This window comes from Myxocyprinus asiaticus, chromosome 36, assembly GCF_019703515.2.
Source record: "Myxocyprinus asiaticus isolate MX2 ecotype Aquarium Trade chromosome 36, UBuf_Myxa_2, whole genome shotgun sequence".
NCBI classification, from domain to species: domain Eukaryota; kingdom Metazoa; phylum Chordata; class Actinopteri; order Cypriniformes; family Catostomidae; genus Myxocyprinus; species Myxocyprinus asiaticus.
The window spans coordinates 10,075,001-10,095,582 of NC_059379.1; the positions used below are offsets into that span (position 1 = coordinate 10,075,001).

General features: G+C 38.3%; 2 protein-coding genes across 4 annotated transcripts in view; both read left to right on the forward strand.

The window, feature by feature from the left end:
* The window catches only part of LOC127426953 (probable G-protein coupled receptor 142), a 21,571-nt gene extending 17,078 nt beyond the window's left edge, over positions 1 to 4,493 (forward strand). The window contains exon 3 of the mRNA XM_051674175.1: positions 1 to 4,493. This exon is cut by the window's left edge and continues 2,153 nt beyond it. The gene's annotated coding sequence lies outside the window, so the exon portion shown is untranslated.
* The window catches only part of LOC127426944 (G-protein coupled receptor family C group 5 member C-like), a 46,035-nt gene that overhangs the window by 10,979 nt on the left and 14,474 nt on the right, over positions 1 to 20,582 (forward strand). The window contains exons 1-2 of one of the 3 annotated variants that reach the window (XM_051674162.1): positions 8,528 to 8,887; positions 12,036 to 13,089. In XM_051674162.1, coding sequence (XP_051530122.1) covers positions 12,048 to 13,089 — 1,042 coding nt within the window. In that variant the 5' untranslated portion in view covers positions 8,528 to 8,887; positions 12,036 to 12,047. Of the gene's footprint in view, positions 1 to 8,527; positions 8,888 to 12,035; positions 13,090 to 20,582 lie in introns of those variants that run through there. The other 2 variants (XM_051674160.1, XM_051674161.1) reach the window with 2 other exon arrangements.

Here is a 20,582-nt window from a genome sequence, read left to right on the forward strand (position 1 = left end):
AAGCACATGTAATTACTCAAGCATTTCATTTTCTCATCAAACAAACGAAAGACATGTTTACATAATGTTCTGGTCCAGACCCTTCTTGCAGCTGTAGGTTATTTTGCATGACGACATTAAACCCGTTCAAAGCCAGTTCAGTGAAGCAGAGCAAGATGGTCAAGCTTTTTAACCCTGGTGAGCAAAGAGCAAAGTTGCTGGCTTAGCTGTTTATTTTCAGTGCATGGCGACTGGATGGGACTTAAAAAGGGGATTGGATGTGGGAACAGCGATTGAAGACACCACTGTACAAACAGACCGACCCCAAGGGCTCATGATCTACTAAACAAAGCCACTAGCACACACACATGCAAACAACAAAAGTTTCCATTTGTTTGAATCTACCAGAATCGCCAGAATTGTTCTGCCCCACTAAAGTCAATTATATTTCTTAATTATATGATCAGATATCGCACAGCACTTGCCATTAAGAGAACCAATTACATCTTTAACTATAAGAGCTTAGTATATATGGAAAGGAAAATTAGAGATAAAATGACCACATTCTTGATGTTTTCACTTACGCACCAGCCAAATACAGTCTTTTAATGTTTTAAGTATGTGCATCCCTTTTCCCAAGCAGAATTAGTTTAATTTCAGTAAATCTGATGGGAATGGTGAAATGGGGGAGAATGCCTGCAAAAATCAAATAAATGTATCCTTGACTTTATCTAGGGTAACTTTGCTCTAAGTAGCTAAATGTCTTTTGATGGCCTTTTTCTGCCTAATTATTCAATGACGCATACTCTCAGCTAAAAGGTACTTTAAAAGCCAGCTCTGATTTAATTATGCTGGCAAATTACAAAGGAGAGTCAGAGCAACAAAAATGCACAGAAAACAAATTACATTATATTTCAGGGTCTTGCACTCTGCTTGCGTTCAAAAGCAGCTTGAGCTTTGGTTATGAACTTTTCTCATCCCCTTTTTTCTATTTAGTGCACTTGTGTTTCTCAGCAACCGATGTTGCATCCTGTCTCTCTCTCTCTCTCTCTCTCTCTCTTTCTCACTCACTCACTCACTCACTCACTCACTCTTTCTCTCTCTCTCTCATCCTCACTCTCCCTCCACAATCGTGAGAGGGAGCCTCTGGCCCTGCAGATGTTACCAGATGTTGTCTCTTTGAAAAAGTCCCCTGCTGCCTCACAAACACAGATGCCTGAGAAGAAAGCACATCTATCACTGAAGCCTTAATGTGTGCAGAAGACAGACAGCATAAGAGAAAGTCTATATACTTAGAGAGACTATAAAAACCTGCTTTGTTTGAAGCCAGCTTTAACTGGAGAGCTTTGCTGTCTTTTCTAGTCAGACATCCATTTTGCCTCTTTTCCAACATTATCTGTTAAAGTCAACCAGTGGCTATTTCTCAGGGCCAGCAAAGCCTTCTCTGCTGGCGTAACATGCCTAATAAATTAATATTTTTTCATCCTTTCATTCTCATTGACCTTTTTGCCTATGTATTTTCAATTGCTTTCCACTCCTATTTCATCTACAAACAAATAGCAAAAAACAATAAGTTTATCTAATCAGAATTTATTCCTCGATGCTTACAAGCAATATGTGACAACTGTTTCACAAAACGCTTGCCCGAAGCCATGCTCCTTAGCCGAAGCAGCGCGTGAGTCTGAGCTCCACCCCTTTAGGCCTTCAGAATTTCCACAGAATCCCTCAACACTGCAATGAACAGGCATCTAAAATCAGATTGTCAGATTCATCAGCCAATCAGATTGATTTATTTGTTCTTGGTGGGTGAGGTCTTTAGGATATGTCCCAGTCCAGGCCTTCTAGATGGCCTTGAGTGACGCAATCACACTTTAAGTGATGTACGTAATTTGAAATCAAAGAGCGCAAGATCTTGCTGATGAGTCGGCTGTCATCACTGCTGTTATTGCCGTTGAGAAGGAGATACTTATGGATTTAAAAACCTGAGATGTTCTGCATGATTGTGTGTGGACATGTTTTTAAAATGTCAATTGGTATTATTAGTTGACTGCCATGTAATGTATGATAGGCATACAGTGTCTTATTCATTGTGAAACTGTTTTCTTAATGGCATGAATCACACTGAAAGCCTAGACTTAAAATGCACGGGCCGCCACTGAAGTCACATGAAATGACATTTGCAATCAAAAGTGTCATCATGCCCATTCAGACTTCCCAGTATTAAAAACAAATTATACATTTGATCTGGTTTTGAACATTCCTATCTATCCCCTTGCATGCTAAATGAAAACTGTACCACCAGATTATAGGCTACATATTAAACTTAAATAAAGAACTGATAAGATGCTAAAAAGTGTTTTTTTTGACTTCAATAATGTGAAACATTTCCAAGGGAAACAGAAGATTAACTGATTTTATCCATTGGGTATTGATTGGATTAGGGTGTTCTTTTCATGAAACATCAGTGGCACCCATAGACCTTATTCACGCTAGTGCCATCTTTGATTTTTACAACGAGGCTGTGAGGGATAGACTCACCATCTCTTCAATGGGCTGTACTACAGTTTAAAGTGTTTTTGGGTCATTCCGCGGACAAATCATTGATAAAATATCTGTCCAAGAACATTCAGTATACAAATAACTCCAGACAACATGAGTTATGGAAAATCATATGTGACCTAGGAGCTTTATACAGCTTTATACTGTTCGTACCATTGAAGAGACGGTAAGTCTATCCCTCACAGCCCATTGTCATTCCCATTCCAAAGCTGGCGCTAGCGTGAAAAGGGTCTATAGGTTGAAAGTTATGCTGTTTGGGAAGGATTTCACAGGCTGACTTTTTGAGGGAAGATAATGAAAACATTTTTTTTTTACTTGGAATAATATGCACTAATCATGCACAATGGGGACCAGGAATGTTTATTAAGAAAGAGAATCTGGTCAATTTTGATTTAATGTTGACTAATAATTTTTTAAAAGCTGTTTTAAATTATCTACACAGATAAATAAAATGACATAAGAATTAATTACGAATGCAAAACAGTTGTTTTCTTGTTGCTGTCTGCCAGAGAAACTGCATCCCCATTTCATTAATTAAAGAGTACACTACAGAATTTGTCTGTAATACATTATTGCCTTGAAGGAATAGTTCGCCTAAAAATTTAAATTCACTCATCATTTACTCACCCTCATGCTATCCCAGATGTGTATGACTTTCTTCCTTCTGTAGAACACAAATGATGATTTTCAAAAGAATATCTCTGCTCTGTAGGTCCATACAGTGCAAGTGAATGGTGACTAAAACTCAAAAAGGCAGCATAAAAGAAATCCATAAGACTCGAGTGGTTTAATCCATGACTTCTGAAGCGATCCAGTCGGTTTTGGGTGAGAACAGACCAAAATGTAACTCCTTTTTCACTGTACATCTTGCCATTGCAGTCTCTAGGCACAACATGATTTCAAGCTCGATTACACTTCCTAGTGTTTGACGCATGCACAGAGTGCTAGATGGCGCTAAGAAGTATAATTGGGCTTGAAATTATGATCCCCAAGGAGAGAGATGATGTCAGGATTTATAGTGAAAAATGAGTTATATTTTGGTCTGCTCTTACCTAAAACATATTAGATTGCTTTGGAAGACATGGATTAAACCACTGGAGTTGTATGGATTACTTATACAGTGGGGGAAATAAGTATTGAACGCGTCAATATTTATTTCAGTAAATAATAACCGCTGATATTAATTTGCACAGATAGGAGGTATAATTACTTTCTAACTACTTACGGATTTCAGCTGGTTCCTTGCCTTACCTTGCCTTGGAGAACTGCTTTTTCTTAGTGTCTTCAATACTTTTTTCCTGTGTCATTCCACTTTATTACACATAACTTTATTTATGGATTTAACGTTGTGAATTCTTTACATTTGTGGATTTCTTGAGTTAATACTGATGTCTGGTGAAAATTTAATGTGAATAGCCTCATTAAAAATATATTTACTGAAAAAAAGGTTGATGCGTTCAATACTTATTTCCCTCACTGTATGCTGTGATTTTTGGAGCTTCATAGTTCTGGCCGTCATTCACTTGCATTGTATGGACCCAGAGCTGAGATATTCTTCTTTAAATCTGTTTCTGTTCTGTGGAAGATGAGGATGGCATGAGGGTTATGAGAGTAAATGAGGAGATAATTTTCATATTTGGGTAAACTATTCCTTTAAAGTCATATTTCACATGTGTAAAATAAAACAGTCCACTTCAACTCATTGTACTAGTTCAAAGTTGCATCTAAACATGTTTCTCTGCAATGTGATGTAACGATGTTGAACTTTACAATAATCCCAAACAAAATGGCATGTGACACTTGCATGATGCATCATCTTTTAGGGGTTGTGTTGTAATTCATAGTAATGCTGTATTGCAACACGCAAGCTTTCCTTTGTTTTGTGTAACTGAACATGTGCACTGATAACAGCTGTTGTATTTTGATCATACTGATCAGAAATTAAATGTCTTTTTTAAAACTATTCATGTGGCTTGAGTTCCTTGGAAATAAAAGCACTCAAAACATCCAGAATTCAGACCTCTTAGTTGAAGTGCTCAGGTTTAAAAGTCATTCTAGGACACAATCACACTCTCACTTTCTCTCTCTCTCTCTCTCTCTCTCTCTCACTGTCATACTTGGGACACACACACACACACACACACACACACACACACACACACACACACACACTGCAGCATCAAGACCTGTAGCTAGAGTATCCTGTTATTTCAGCAGAAAACATTAACACCCCAACAATGAACGGAATCTGTTAACTCTCTTCCTCAAGCATATCTTAATCAGACAGTCACCCAAAAAGTTATAATTTATACACAATAGCACCAGACATAGACTAAGGCCTGTTTCACATTGCACAAATAAGCAGCACATGCCTGAAGTTTCCAGGTTACCACAATGAATATTTATTTTGATAACTGCTAAATTATAAAATGTTTATTATGGGCCACTGAGAACTATTGTGATGAGGCAGGTGAGGAATGAGGATCTAAACGCAGCTTTATTAACACAAAGATAAACAAAGAAACTCAGAATATAAGAAGACGAAACACAGGGAACCAAGCACAGAGCATCAAACAAAACATGCAAAGACTGACAAAGATAAACAGGGAAAACAAGGAACACCTGGGGAAACAATCAGAGTGAAACAATCATGAAATAAAACCACAAAGGACTACAAAACTAACACAGGAAACAGGAACGGGGAACTAAACAAGAATTTAAACATAATTCAAGACAAAAACAGGGAATACATGACAGAGCCCCCCCTTTAAGAAGTAGATTCCAGACGCTTCACAAAAATAAATTGTCCGTGGGATGTGAGGGGAAGGGGGAAACAGGCAGTTCAGGGGGGCACAAGGGGCAAGGGGAGCAGAGGAACAAGGCAGGGAGGCTTGACACCAAGGCAGAGCCAGAGGGATGGAGAGCCAGGGTGATGCTGCAGGCTTGGAGGACCAAGCTGGAGCCAGAGGTTCAGAGGGCTGAAGTGGAGCTGGGGGCTCGGAAGACTGAGGCAGAGCCGGTGGGAGTGAGGACCAAGGAGACCAGAGCAGATCAGGCGGATGGCCAGGAGACCAAGGAGACCAGAGCAGATCAGGCGGACGGCCAGGAGACCAAGGAGACCAGAGCAGATCAGGCGGACGGCCAGGAGACCAAGGAGACCACAGCAGATCAGGCGGACGGCCAGGAGACCAATAGTTGGAGGAATAGTCTCTGGGGGAGCGGGCGGAACCACTGGAGAGCATAGTGTCTGGGGGAACGGGCGGAGCCGCTGGAGGAATAGTCTCTGGGGGAGCGGGTGGAGCCGTGGAAGACTCGAAGGCAGGTGGAGCCAGGAGAGGCTCGAGGGGCAAAGCCATGGAACGCAGAGCCGTGGGAGGCTCGAGACAAAGAGTCCTGATGACTTGGAAATTACCTCCGTGGTCACGAACATGGGAGGAGACTCGGGAACGACCTCTGTGGTCATGGGCGGAGACTCGGGAACGACCTCTGTGGTCGTGAACATGGGCAGAGACTCGGAAACGACCTCTGAGGTCGTGAACATGGGCAGAGACTCGGGAACGACCTCTGAGGTCGTGAACATGGGCAGAGACTCGGGAACGACCTCTGAGGTCGTGAACATGGGCAGAGACTCGGGAACGACCTCTGTGGTCGTGAACATGGGCAGAGACTCGGGAACGACCTCTGTGGTCGTGAACATGGGCAGAGACTCGGGAACGACCTCTGTGGTCGTGAACATGGGCAGAGACTCGGGAACGACCTCTGTGGTCGTGAACATGGGCAGAGACTTGGGAACAGAAGCCTTTCTTCTCCTCCTCCGGATGGCCGAAGTTGGCAACGCTGGCTCTGGGACGGACGAGGCTTCTGGCTCGTTGGCCGTGGCAGGCATGGCCGTGACAATTTGTGAGGTAGGGTCTTCATGGCCCTACGCACTGACATCAGAGGCAGATCATTCAACTTGGAGACAGGAGGCTTGGAGCAAGGAGTCGCGGAAGGCTTGGCTGTGACATGGCGTGGAGCAGACTCAGGCGTGGGCGCTGGCTCGTTGCCCGTGGCAGGCGTGGGCGCTGGCTTGGAGCAAGGGAGCCGTGGAAGGCTTGGAGCAAGGGAGCCATGGAAGGCTTGGAGCAAGGGAGCTGAAGATGCAGGTTTTGGCCCAGGGTTCCCACCATAATCCACTGTGTAAAAGGAACCGCAAAGTTCCAGAGCCTTCTCCACATATTCGTAGAGTGTCCAGTGAGGATCAGCCGGAGGCATTAGTTCCTTCAGTGCACTATTCAGACTGGTCCAGAAGAAAACTACCAGAGACCGGTCTGGATAGTGCACTAAATTCGCTAGTTCTAAAAACTCATGGACGTGATCCTAAACTGGACGGTCCCCTTGCTTAAGGAGCAAAAATCTGACAGCCGCTATATCCATTTTTGGTCAGTCTTTCTGTGACGAGGAAGGCGAGGAATGAGGATCTAAACGCAGCTTTATTAACACAAAGATAAACAAAGAAACTCAGAATATAAGAAAACAAAACACAGGGAACCAAGCACAGAGCATCAAACAAAACATGCAAAGACTGACAAAGAAAATGGAAAACATGGGCTTAAATACACAAGGGAAAACAAGGAACACCTGGGGAAACAATCAGGGTGAACCTATCATGAAATAAAACTACAAAGGACTACAAAACTAACACAGGAAACAGGAACGGAGAACTAAACAAGAATTTCAACATAAAAGTCAAGACAAAAACAGGGAATACATGACAACTATTAAACAATTTATCATCATTATATCTAATTTACATTAGGAGGGGGATCATATACATCCAAATGGTAATTAATTTATTCAGAACCAAAAGAGTAGACGAGTTACGCACCAAAGTTTAATACTTAGGGTCAGAGGTTTGTTCAATCCCTAATCCTAATTCTGAGCAATAGTAAACTTGCTAATGAATAGTTCACCCAAAAAGGAAGATTAAGGATATTTATAGTAAAAAAAAAAAAAAGGACTTAAATATTGATCTGTATCTCACCCACACCTATTATATAGCTTCAGAAGACATGGATTTAGCCATCTGAGTTTATGGGTTACTTTTAAGGCTTTTTGCAATTTCTAAGTTCTGTCCACCATTTTCTTGCATAGTATGAACCTACAGAGCTGAGATATTTTTCAACAAATCTTAGTTTGTGTTCTGCAGAAGAAAGAAATTCATACACAACTGGTGAGTAAATGATGAGAGAACGTTTTTGTGTGAACTATTCCTTTAACAAACACCAATACTACTTCTCCAGAGTGGTTTGCAGACACTTTAAAAAATGATATACCACTAGATGGCAATGTAGACATACCTATAAAGTCATGTTTTCCTCACAAGCCATAGTGTTGAACCTGAGGTACTTTTCTGCTTGTACATGGCACATGGAATGTAGAAGACACTTCTGCTGTATATCAAAACAAAATTTTTGAAGATTTGTAACATTTTAGAAATGTTTAGAAACATTTTATGCATGAGCAATGGGTTTCGAGCATATTATATGAGTTTGGGCATCTGGGAGCATACTTTTAGAGGGACAATCAAAGCATGCAAAGACTTGATTGTGTTTGTGGCCCCATTCTTCTTGCATTCTTTTTAAAATCCAGATTGTCTTCTCATGTCTGTTCAGGCCGAGAACCATACAATGAACAAGAAACAATGCCATTGTCTGATTTACCTGTGTAGGCTGGAGTTATGCAGTCTTGTGGCTTCAAACTACTTTGTAAGACGTTTTATGTAGATGGATGGATGGATCTCTATTGAAAAAGATTGCTCACATGAGGAATTGGCTTAGTGAAAATGCTATAAAATAGTGTAAAAAGTTTGCACAAAATAAAGTTAATTTCAAGCCATGTTCGTAGTAAGCATTACTATGTCAGTTTCATAATACTGATGACAAAGCACTCTCCACCATTAACACCGAGGTGCCACTAAAATCCTCTGTCTGCTTTTCCAGGTAGTGCTTGCAGGCGCGCTCTCGACAGTGAGAACAGGCGCGCTTCAGAAGGACGTGCAGGGCAGGCTGGTATGTGAGCGCGCGCGAAAGAAACTGAGAGTTTTAGTCCCATCAGTGACCGCTGAAAGCAATCAAAACTCGCGAAGTGATTGTGCTTGACTATCCTTGAAGCTTTTCGAAAGTCTGTTTGGCTGGCATACAAAGAGAACATTCTTTTTTCAGTGTTTATTGCCTCACCTTAGCTCTCTGGCACATTTGGCGTCGTGATGTCTAATATGTTTTCATGCACTTGCTGGAACAGGTAAACTGTGATCATACACCAAACACCGACATAGAAACGACGCCGTATCTACACCTCACTGCAAAAGGTGAGTTTATTCTTTTTTCTGAACATCAAATCATTTTGTTTTTTATTTATTTTACTGTATTATTGGTTTACGACTAACCGTGAAATGATTTGTAGCTGTGTTTATTTGTATTCGGTTCCATATAGTAGAAAATATTACATTGTGCTTTGTTTGTGCATGTATTAGCGAAAATATCAGGAGATTGGTTAGTGACTTTTTTTTATTTTTTTTTATTTGAGTTAACCAAGAGGAAGTGTCTGTATATAAGATATTAATCAGGTCAAATTCTGGGTTATCTGTCAAATAATCCCGTTATATTTATCAAATGAAGGGAATCTTTGTTCAGCTGCACAGGTGTGCCGCCCTGTCTGTCAAAGAGACACAAAGGCCCGCCTCTGCTGCGATCTGATTGGTGCGTTGAAACGGATTAGATGATGTGATTGGCTCAAACGATTGTCAAAAATTAGCTTGCTAAGGGATTTACAGGAGAATACTGAAATGTTTACGTTGTTTTAAAATGTCTTATTCAGTCACTATTATTTTGTGTATTACTAATAGGCTATCTATTATCTGCTTACATGGATGTGTAAGCTCCGTCCAGAGATTTTCTAGATTGAATCAGATTTGTATTTTACTTAATTCATTAATGAAAAGGGTGGTCTGACCATTGTGAAATGAAGTGTGTAATTGCGTTCAAGTGAAGACGAAGGTAATATTGTCATTTCATTAAGTCATTTTTACAAATGAGCAATTGAAGCAATTTGTCATACAAAATTCAGCAATATCTGCAGTATCGCACTGCAATAATAATAAAGATATATATATATATATACTGTAGCGTATACTAATGCTATTCTGAGTTTTAGATAAGTCGATTATGAAAGATTGTGTCTAAAGGTCATTTTCAATGAAAGATGAATAATGTGAAAATTAGGTGCAAATATAGACCTACACATGACAAGAGGAACTGGTTTCAACACAGACTGATTTGAATTTTAGGTGTCATATCTTACAGAGGGTTTAGTTGTACAGTTTATCTTGGACACGAATCTTTTACACACCAAATACTTATATTTAGCCAGAGAAAAATATTTAAGCTTACCCAGAGAAGAGGCCATTTGGGGCCAAGCTGCCATAGCTCCCTCCACATTAGCCTATTACTTTTTAAATGTGTCTTTTTTTTTTTTTTCTTTTTTTTCATCAGTCAAAAATAAACACAAAGTGGATGGATATATCTTAATTTCTACCCAGCATTAAAAAAAAAAAGGTAAATAAAATTATGTAATTATATTACAACCAGTTGTCACTTTAGCATGGGTATATGATTACACTGTGTTATGTGTAAATCAGATGTTTATTGTTATTGTCATACTGCTATGTTGCTTGGAACCGCACCCAAGACTTTCACCCACTGTTGCACTTGTGTATATGGTTGAGTTACAATAAAGAGATTTCATTTGATATCAATATCTGTTTAAGATAACATGTTGGGAAGTCTTGCATTATCTGTTGCATTATCTCATTGTCACCTTTTCCTTATGAAAAAGGTTCATTAATCATATGATGATGCTTAAAGGAATGTTCCGGGTTCAATACAAGTTAAGCTCAATCGACAGCATTTGTGGCATAACGTTGATTACCACATAAAATGTATTTCGACTCCAGTGAGGCACTTACAATGGAAGTGAACGTGGGCGGATTTTTTAACGTTAAAATACTCGCTTTTTCAATAGTAGAGCTACAAGACATAAACAATATGCATGTAAACATGATTTTAGTGTGATAAAATCACGTACTAACCTTTTTTGTGTAAAGTTATAGCCAGTTTTACAACTTCATTACCATGACAATGTGATGTCAACAAACCCTAAAATGACTAAAAATTATGATTTAAACAACTTTACAGCTCAAATAATACATGAGTTTTAATAAAAGAATTTATGTCAGTGCTTTTATAAAATTATAAGCGTCGCATTTCTGCTTTTAAACCCTCTAAAAATTGCCCACATTCACTTTCATTGTAAGTGCCTCACTGTAACCCAGATTTTTGCTTTTTTAAAGAAAAGGATGAGTCGAAATTAGTTTTCGTGGTACTCAACATTATGCCACAAATGCTGTCGATTGAGCTTCATTTGTATTGAACCCGAAATGTTCTTTAAGGACCTGCTGAGATATTTTTCTATCAAATGTGTTCTGCTGAAGAAAGAAAGTCATACGCACCTGGGATATCATGAGGGTGAGTAAATGATGAATTTTCATTTTTGGTTGAACTAACCCTTTAATATGCAGAGACAACTATAAGTAATCCATTGGTTGGTTGAATTTATCGAAACATCCTGGATGTTAGTTCACCCAGAAATGGAAATTCAGTCATCATTTACTCCCTTTCATGTTGTTTTAAACTCAAATTACTTTTTATTTCCATCGAACACAAAAGGAGATGTTAGGCTGAATGTTAGCCTCAGTCATGATTCACTTTCATTGCATCTTTTTCTCCATACAATGTGAAATTAAATGTGAATGGTGGCTGAGGTTGTCAGTCAGTCCCAAACTTTCATTCTAACATCTCCTTTTGTGTTCTACGGAAGCAAAACACACAGTTTTGGAACGACTTGAGCTTGAATAAATGCATTTTTATTTTGTCTTTATTTTTTCACTTTGGGGTGAACTGTCTCTTAAGAACTTTATTATTTGGGTGCTTGTGTGTGAACTAACAACTACTGTAAAAGAAAATGAAATTCTCAACCAAGCTGCTTTAGATAATCCACTCTAAGAGAGGTGAATTTGCCATTTATTTTCACTACCTGATTGACTCGTTTCCTCAAGGTTTCGAAACTGGAACTGGGAAAATCAATACTTTTTAAAAAGTCTTGTTAATGGTTAACAAACAGAACTGGATAAGCTTCCAAGTGAAGGAGCTCCTTTTCTAAATTACTAATCTCTGCTCTCAGAGAGCAGACCTAATGGCCTGGTATAGGGAGCATTATAGAGTGTGAACCAGTAACCTTTTAGTGGCTTTGATAATATTGTTATGATTTTGACATTGTAACTCCCTCTCTGGGTGTGTAATGGGAGGATATGGTGTCAGAGTCATTAAGAGCAGGCAGTAGTTTCTTGATGTAACTCTTGCTCATTTTTGCTTTTCTTTCTTGTATGTGTCTGATCTTAGGTGCTGGAAGCCATGGATCATCTCACCTCCAAATCGCATCTTTACCTTCCACTTTTCATTGCTGTTTGCTTCTTGCCTGGATCACAGGCACAGACATCGATCCCAAGGGGCTGTGGCGCTAATGTGGACTCGCTTTATTTCAACCTCTGTGACCTGAGCGCAGTCTGGGGAGTTGTAGTAGAGGCATTCGCAGCTACTGGTTTGGTGGCCACCCTCATTCTTCTCTTCGTTCTTTTGGCCAGCCTTCCCTTCATCACTGATAGGAAATGGCACAGTTCAGTGGGGCTTCATGCAGGGTTCCTGATCTTCACATTTGGACTTTTCGCCCTCACATTTGCCTTCATTGTGGGAAAGAACTTTGCCACATGTGCATCCCGACGCTTTCTGTTTGGCATATTGTTTGCAGGATGCTTCTCCTGCCTTCTTATGCAAGCCGTGAGGTTGAACATACTGGCCAGGAGAAACTCGGGGCCCGGAGGTTGGGTTTGGTGCCTAGGGGCCCTGGGCCTCTGGCTGGTGGAAGTTATCATCAACACTGAATGGCTTATCATTACGATTGTTCGGTACCCCACGAATGCCACTGGAATCCTGAGTAATGCCATGACTGTCTCCTGTAACATCGACAATAAGGATTTCGTTATGGCTCTCATTTATGTGCTGAATCTACTGCTAGCAGTTGTGGTCGCATCCATACTCGTATTGGCAGGTAAGCACAAGCGTTGGCGAAAGGATGGAGCCCCCATTCTGGTCACAGGACTGTTTTCAGTGGGCATCTGGGTGGCATGGATTGTCATGTATGTTTATGGGAACCCAAAGCATGGAGGGCCGACATGGGATGACCCCACCTTGGCAATCGCACTGGTATCAAACGCGTGGGTCTTTGTACTGCTACACACAATACCAGCGATGTGCAGTCTGAGTGATGAAGATGAGGATTTAGCCATTGAGGAAAATCTGTACCCCAGTACAGGGTACGAGAACATTCTGAAGGAGCAAAGTGCACAGAGGATATTTGTGGAAAATAAGGCCTTCTCTATGGATGAGCCCAATGCAGGTAACTACTTAAAAAATGCTTATTTTTATTTATCTTCCTCATGTGTATAGCATGTTTGCTTTGAAGGAATTAAACTGCAAGCTTGTATTTAATTTAAATGATCTTTTTTTTACATTTAAATGTGAAATTAAATTCACATATGTGAAAAAAATCACATAAGGCCCATATACCACGAAAAGGCTGGTTAAAAGGTGGATTTGTTTTGAATGTGGGGAAACAATGAGTGCCTTTACATGTACACCAATATGTTGATAACTACCAAAAATCAGCCTATTAAAAAAAAACTGCCAAAACTAGAAACCTGCATGAGATTTGAAAGCATTGTATTGTTGTCCGCTTTTGATGTCAAACATAAACAGGCATGTGCACATTGGATAACCTGGTAAGAATGCCAATAAAGGTGTTTACATGCAGTGTGAAATTGGGGTAAAGGGCAAAAATCTATGTGCGGGAATTTCCGTATTCGCCGTTTGCGTTATGGTTCTGGGTTATTCTTTTTGTTGCTTAAACCATTAATGGCCTTTCCCTGATATAGGAACACTATTTAAGGCACTTGCCACTTAGTGTACATGACGGCTTCTGAAGCATAATCGATGTAAGATTGTGCATGTCAACGTGCTCAATGAATCGTTCATGCGAACCACATTATCACAGACACCTCATGAGTGAGGGCTCTTGTGACTTGGACAAGCAAGCAACCACCCAGAACACACCAACTGCACTTTTTTATTTATTTATTTATTTTTCAGAAATTTTTTAAGGAATGTTCCGGGTTCAATACAAGGTAGACTCAGTCGAGAGCATTTGTGGCACACTGTTTCTTACCACAAAGTTTAAATTTAACCTTTTCAAAAAAAAAAAAATTAAAAATCACATTTACAGTTAGGCGCCTACAATGGAAGTGAATGGGGCCAACAATTCGTATCCGTAAACAATTAAATACTCACTGTTTCAAAAGTATAGCCACAAGACATAAACAGTATGTGTTTAAACATTAATTTAGTGTGATAAAATCACTTCCTAACCTTTTCTTTGTAAAGTTATTGTAGAAATTGTTGGCTACTGGTAGCTCTCCACTATTGTTTTGTTGCCAGTTGATAACTCTGCCCACTACAGGGTATTCTGTTAGAGATAATTCAGAAGACAGTCTTAAAAGTCTGGGAATAGCCCATTTATTGTTGCCACATACAGCACTCAGTTCGCTGTCTTACAAGACTCGGGTGTTAAGGCACAATATGCAGTGAGTGATTCAATGAGCCTTGTGTAGCTTGATGAGTAGTATTTGTGGTTTCTATAACACTGAGAAATTGTACAGCATAAGCATACATAATAATTAAGCATAATGATATGTAACAGTACAGCATAATATTAAATAAAGCAATAAAGTTATACATGAACACTGTTACTGGTTAAAGAAGGCACAACATGAATAACAGTGTGTAGGTTTCATTATATAAACAGCGCACACATACAGTATATCCAGTGTTGGGTGTAATGCATTACTAAGTAATTAATTACTGTAATTACATTATTTTTGAAAAAAGTAAAGGGATTATTCTTAATTTTTCAGTAATTTAATTAGTTACTTCTGATGTAAGTGCATTAAATACTGTATAGAATATAGAACAATTATTTTTAAAACAATAGTGAATTTAAAATCAAAATTTAACATCTAATCTTAAAATATATGTTTTCTAATTTAACGCAGCCCCCTTAAATTCTTTGGCCAGTTCATGAATAATGTATTTGATATTATATGATTTATTTGAAAGAATTAAAAGAACAGTTTCATGTCTATCCTTGTATTTGTCATCTGGTCGAGGTTGATAAGGGTTTTAGAATGTAATTAATTGGAAGCAATGCAATTACTTTTCAGACAGAGTAATTAGTACAGTAATCTGATTACACTGTAGATGTAATTAGTAGTTAGTAATTAATTACTTTTTTTAGAGTAACTTACCCAACACTGAGTATATCTGAAATCTGACACCTCATTAGAGATGAGCCCTGCTCTGTCTGAGCCATGAGTGTGCGAGTTGTTTACCACTTCATGCCCATAAAGAATATATGGAAAACACCATGATGCTAATGAAAATTATATAACATAAATGATGATGATTTCAATAACAAAAAAATTGAATGTCAACCGAAGTATGAACAAAGTCATTCAAAATACAGATTCACAGGTGCGTACACACACTATATATATATATATATATATATATATATATATATCATATATATATAATCTATCTAACATCCCCTCACGGGCACGATATTAAGCAAACAGGAGCAAATGTACAATCATGCATTTATATAAAACAACAACCAAGGATTATACACTTTGTGCATTCACGCACAGCTCCTCATCAAAATAGGCAAAGTATAAAGGATTATAAAGTTAATGATAACTTAGCGTCCGTCTCTGTATCCCGTTCAACCCAACTGATCATTCTGTGAGGGCAGGGGGAGATCTTGCACGAATCGCTGGGTGCAGATTGGTCCGTGCAGAGAGCTATGTATGTGCGTACCTCATCTCACCAAAGGAAGATTCTAAGAGGATAGGGTTGGTGTGGCAGAGAACAGTGGCCTTTCTGACCGTTATATCCAATTTTGCAACTTCGTTGCCATGATGACGTAACTAAACGACTGTTAAAATTACAATAAACAACTGTGTTGGATCCCTTTGATTTTCACAGTATCGATAGAAATACATCAGACATCTATGATAATATCTTTGTGTTCTGCAAAAAAAAAAGTAATATGAGTTTGAGACAGCATAAGGGTGAGTAAATGATGAGAAAATTATAATTTTGGGATTAACTATTCCTTTTAAATATTTCCCACAGGTGAATCAACCCACAAAACGCTGTTACTTTGAATAAAACATCCTGTGATACAAGATGTTTTCAAATCGCATAATTTTAAGCAAAAATGATTTAAAGGAATAGTTCACTCAAAAATGTTAATTCTCCCATGATTTACTCACCATTAAGCCATCCCAGATGTGTATGTCTTTCCTTTTTCAGCAGAACCGAAATGAAGATTTTAAGCACATTTCAGCTCTTTTTGTCCATACAATGCAAGAGAATTGGTGCCATCAGGCTGCTGGCTGTTTTGACGGTCCAAAAGGCATAGTTAGGCAGCATAAAAGTAGTCCACAAGACTCCGGATCAATTAATGTCTTCTGAAGCAAATCAATAGGTTTGTGTAAAAAATAAATCGATAATTAAAACTTTATTAACTTTTAAAAAACGCTTCTTGCTAGCAGTCGACGCATCACGGAGCCGTTGCGTGACACAAGCGTGATGACGAGTTCACACGAGAAGTTGGAAGCGTGTGTTTTGTTTACAACAGAGGAACGACGTTAGGTCATTTCAAACAGCATCCCAGCGCTGGCAAGAAGCAACGATTTAAAGTTAAAAACGTTTTAATTATCAATTTGTTTCTTACACAAACCTATCAGTTTGCTTTAGAAGACATTAATTGATCGACTGGAGTCATGTGGATTACTTTTATGCTGCCTAAATATGCATGAATTTTGAAGCCACCGTGTGTTTTTTTTAAAAAACAAAGTGTGTGACAGTATGACTTCAAAGTTTACTTATGAGTTATGATGGTCTGTAATTTATGTTGTAAAATAAAACGTCCACATATCGTCAAGTAATGTTTACCACAGAACTTATTTTACACTTGTTCAGAAACCCCATTTTAAAACTCCGTAGGAAAATCCAGAGGAACCCCATGGCGAATTATATGCCGGGTTTTTTGGCCTACAAGCTGAACAGCTCTATTGTCAAATCCATGTTCCTTTTCTTGACTTCAAGCTCAATCTGGTCCCTTTCATGCTCCAGTGCAGCAGCATCCACACCAACAGGATGGTCTGGAAGAAAATTGATTGTGGGCCCTATGCAGAGTTTTCAACGCACCTGTTATATTAAAAGTGCAGACACACTCAGGGTACAGACACGGCAATGGTACACGCCAGCCTGGGTGCCAGAGCTTGAGCCTTTAGTGTCTCAGCAGCTGATTTTCATGTGAATGGTCAGGTTAATCAAAGGCCAAAAATGAATTAACAATAAAACAGACAGTGAAATTAATTCCTAAGTTTAAAGAAAAACTGCTGCACAGATACAAAATGCCCCTATATTTTCATTGATCCTTATCTCCTCAGCCCTTTCAATAAAGCAATCCAACACTGGTTGGGTAATTTGTCAAAATTCAACATTTTATATCCACTAATGCAGTGGTTCCCAACCCTGTTCCTAAAGGCCCCCCAACACGCACATTTTGCATATCTCCCTTATCTGACACACCCAGTTCAGGTCTTGGAATCTCTATTAACGAGCTGATAAGTTGAATCAGGTGTGTTTGATTAGGGAGATATCCAGAATGTGTAGTGTTGGGGGCGTCAAAGAACAGGGTCAGGAACCACTGCACTAAGGTTTTAACTAATTAACTAATTACTTGGCAATTAGTAGGCCACACTGTTCGACCAACTGCTCTTATACTGCACTCTTTTTTGAGATCCCTATTATTAAAAAGGACAAAGAAAGCATTTTTTAAACAGCTAACACATAAATTCAAGGCGAACAAAGAAAGCACTCAGTACAGTATATATAGAGAGACCTGCGTAATCTGGCTAATGATGCAACACAAGATATCCAAACACAATTTAGAAGTCCACCGAAAACTTGACAAATACCGCAATATTTAATGCAGGGTTAATAAAATACGTTTACTCCAGAACAGTGACGATCAATTTAAACATTAAGGAATGTGGATAACTTACAAAGAATATGCAGTGGTGTCTATAGTTTTCTAAATAGCCAACATATTAAGAAAAAGTGTCACTCAAAGAAAGAGCAACGATCAATAAATAATCACCATAAATATCCCTCTGGATTCTTCTTCACATGCTGTCTCTTCTTTGATGAGAAACTTCCAGTTCTTTCTCCCGCTTTAAAAATGTGAAATTGAGGTTGAACTCCGTCCAGACTCCAGACTGGGGGCGTGGTTTAGTGTGAGAGAAAATTATGTCCTCGCTCACTGGAATATAAAAATATGCTGATTATGTTTTTTGTTTTTTTTTTAATGTATAATTTTGTTAAATATAACAATTCAATTCTCTTGCGCAGCAGAGCTGTTCTGTTAACGCAACTTTACAGTAAAGGTCTTCCGGCAGATTTACGGCAAAATAAAGTTTTGATGGTTTAACCGGACCCCGTAGCAATGCTGTGTACAAGTTAAGAAATCATGAGGCCTACTGAAATATTACTTTTATTATAATAATTATCATCATATTGTTGTTGTTGTTTTACAATTGTAAGATTTATCAGTTGTTTAACAATTATAAAGCAATTAACAATTAAACCATTGCAGCAAAAGCTGAATTCTGTTGGAAATGTGTTATGTACAGTAGGCTCATTTTTTAAGTCTAAAAATCCCCAAACAACACAAAGTTTCTCTTCATTGTCTTAGTAAATAAGTGGTTAGATTTTCATCCAAAACTAGGATTTGCTTTCTCCAGTGGGAGGGCAGTTCCTCCCTTAATGGAACTATTTGCAGGAACAGTCAGTAAGATTGACTTAACTCAAATTAATACGTTTGCAGAGGTTTTGTTGAATGAACTTGCAAAGCATTGTTCACAAAACTCATCTTTTTAATTTTATGATGAAAATATGTGGTACGGTTGAATAATTGTATAAAATTAGTTGTACTGACTTTTGCTCAACCAACACAACAAAAACGTATTAAACTTAAACTTTTTTCAAGTTGGGTTTTTTTCAGCGTACCAATTATTTCAACATTAACTACAGTTACATTTGGTCTTAATGTTAAACACTAAAGTTAAAAAAATAGTACCTGTGAAGTTCAATGTTGCAGCAACATCACATACAAATGTAAAAACAAAAAATGACAGCAGCAAAGACACATGCATTTTGCAAACTTTATAATTAAGCGGCATGTGCAAAAATAGTTAGCTACTAATTTAATTCGTGATTTTTACATGAACATTTTGAGCTAATATGCCACACTAAAAAAACATTAAAACATGACTACAAAGACACACTTGGAGACTGTAAATACAAATTAATACAAAATATATATTATATGCAAGAAAACCTAAAGGTAAATTTGTCTTTACATCTGAACCATCAGAATAAACCTCTGCTCCCCTTAATGACTATTCCAACCGTTGGACTGTTGTCGTCAGTAACTTTGCTGCAAAGTCATTGCAGCATGCTGGGTTAAAATATACCCAAATTGGGTTGAAAATTTAAAACAGAATTCTTGGTCATCAGAATCACTTCACCACAACCACACAGTGAGTGAGAGGCAGGCAAACTACAATAACCATTTAAAAGGTAGAAATGTATTGTCTGTTTGGGTAAACAAGTTTCCAGTCAGTAGAAATTCATTCAGGTTTGCTGTCTGGGGTAATTAATATTTAAGACGTAGAATGCTTTGAAGCAAATGTCCACTGTGCCCCGCAATGTATTTTGTTGAAGCGCTTCTCAGTGAATGACAACAAATGCTTAAAAGCATGGATTGTTTTCTCCAAGCATCGGTGTGTATGGAAAAATGGCATCTTTTGCATGGTGTAGGAAATCAGCCACTTTGCATCTATGCTTGAAGACTAAGTTTAAAACCTTTAAGTACACATCTTTAGGAGCAGTAAAATCATTATGCATCTGACACAGTACTCATGACTTACAAGTGTTTCTTCTAAAGTATTTAGTATTTTCAGTAACACTTTTCAATAACTTTGTATTTGTTAACATTAGTTAACTACATTAAAGTATCAATGAACAATATTTTGGGTTAATGTAAATGTATGAAATTTGTTCATTGTTGGTTCATAATGCATTAATGTTAACACACATCGTTCACCCAAAAAATTATAATTCTCTCGTCATTTATATAGCTTGTGTACATGAGTAGTGTATATGTACAGTGCTCTGCAGATGGGTCAAGGGCAAGAAATGCATTTACTAAAATTAACAAATAGGCATAGAACCTTATTATAGTGTTACTGTATTTCCTTATGAAGGCTACCCTAAAGACCCAATCATACTCACAATATGTACAGCTATGTAACCATCCACCTTTATAGTAGTTCATGCAGGGACTCTTAAGCAACAAATAAAACTAGTATAGTGCCAATTACTATAAATTAATAAAAAAATAGGACAAAAGTGCAAAGGACAAAACTAAAAGTGCAATATTACTTTATTAAAATTTTGCCCCTGAATCTCATCACAGATTGAAAATAAATGTGGGTAATATATCTGAAACGCAATATTCCTGCATTTGTTGACATAAGCTCAGAATAGAGGATATGTGTGACTTTGAGAGAGGACAAAACAACAGAACATGCTGGAAACGGGGCCGGATTTCACCAGTAACTGCTGCTTACACTCCAGAATTTGATATGCAGATGTTTGAATTCACTCCAGTCATAACTCATAGTGCACACTATTCCTCTGTCC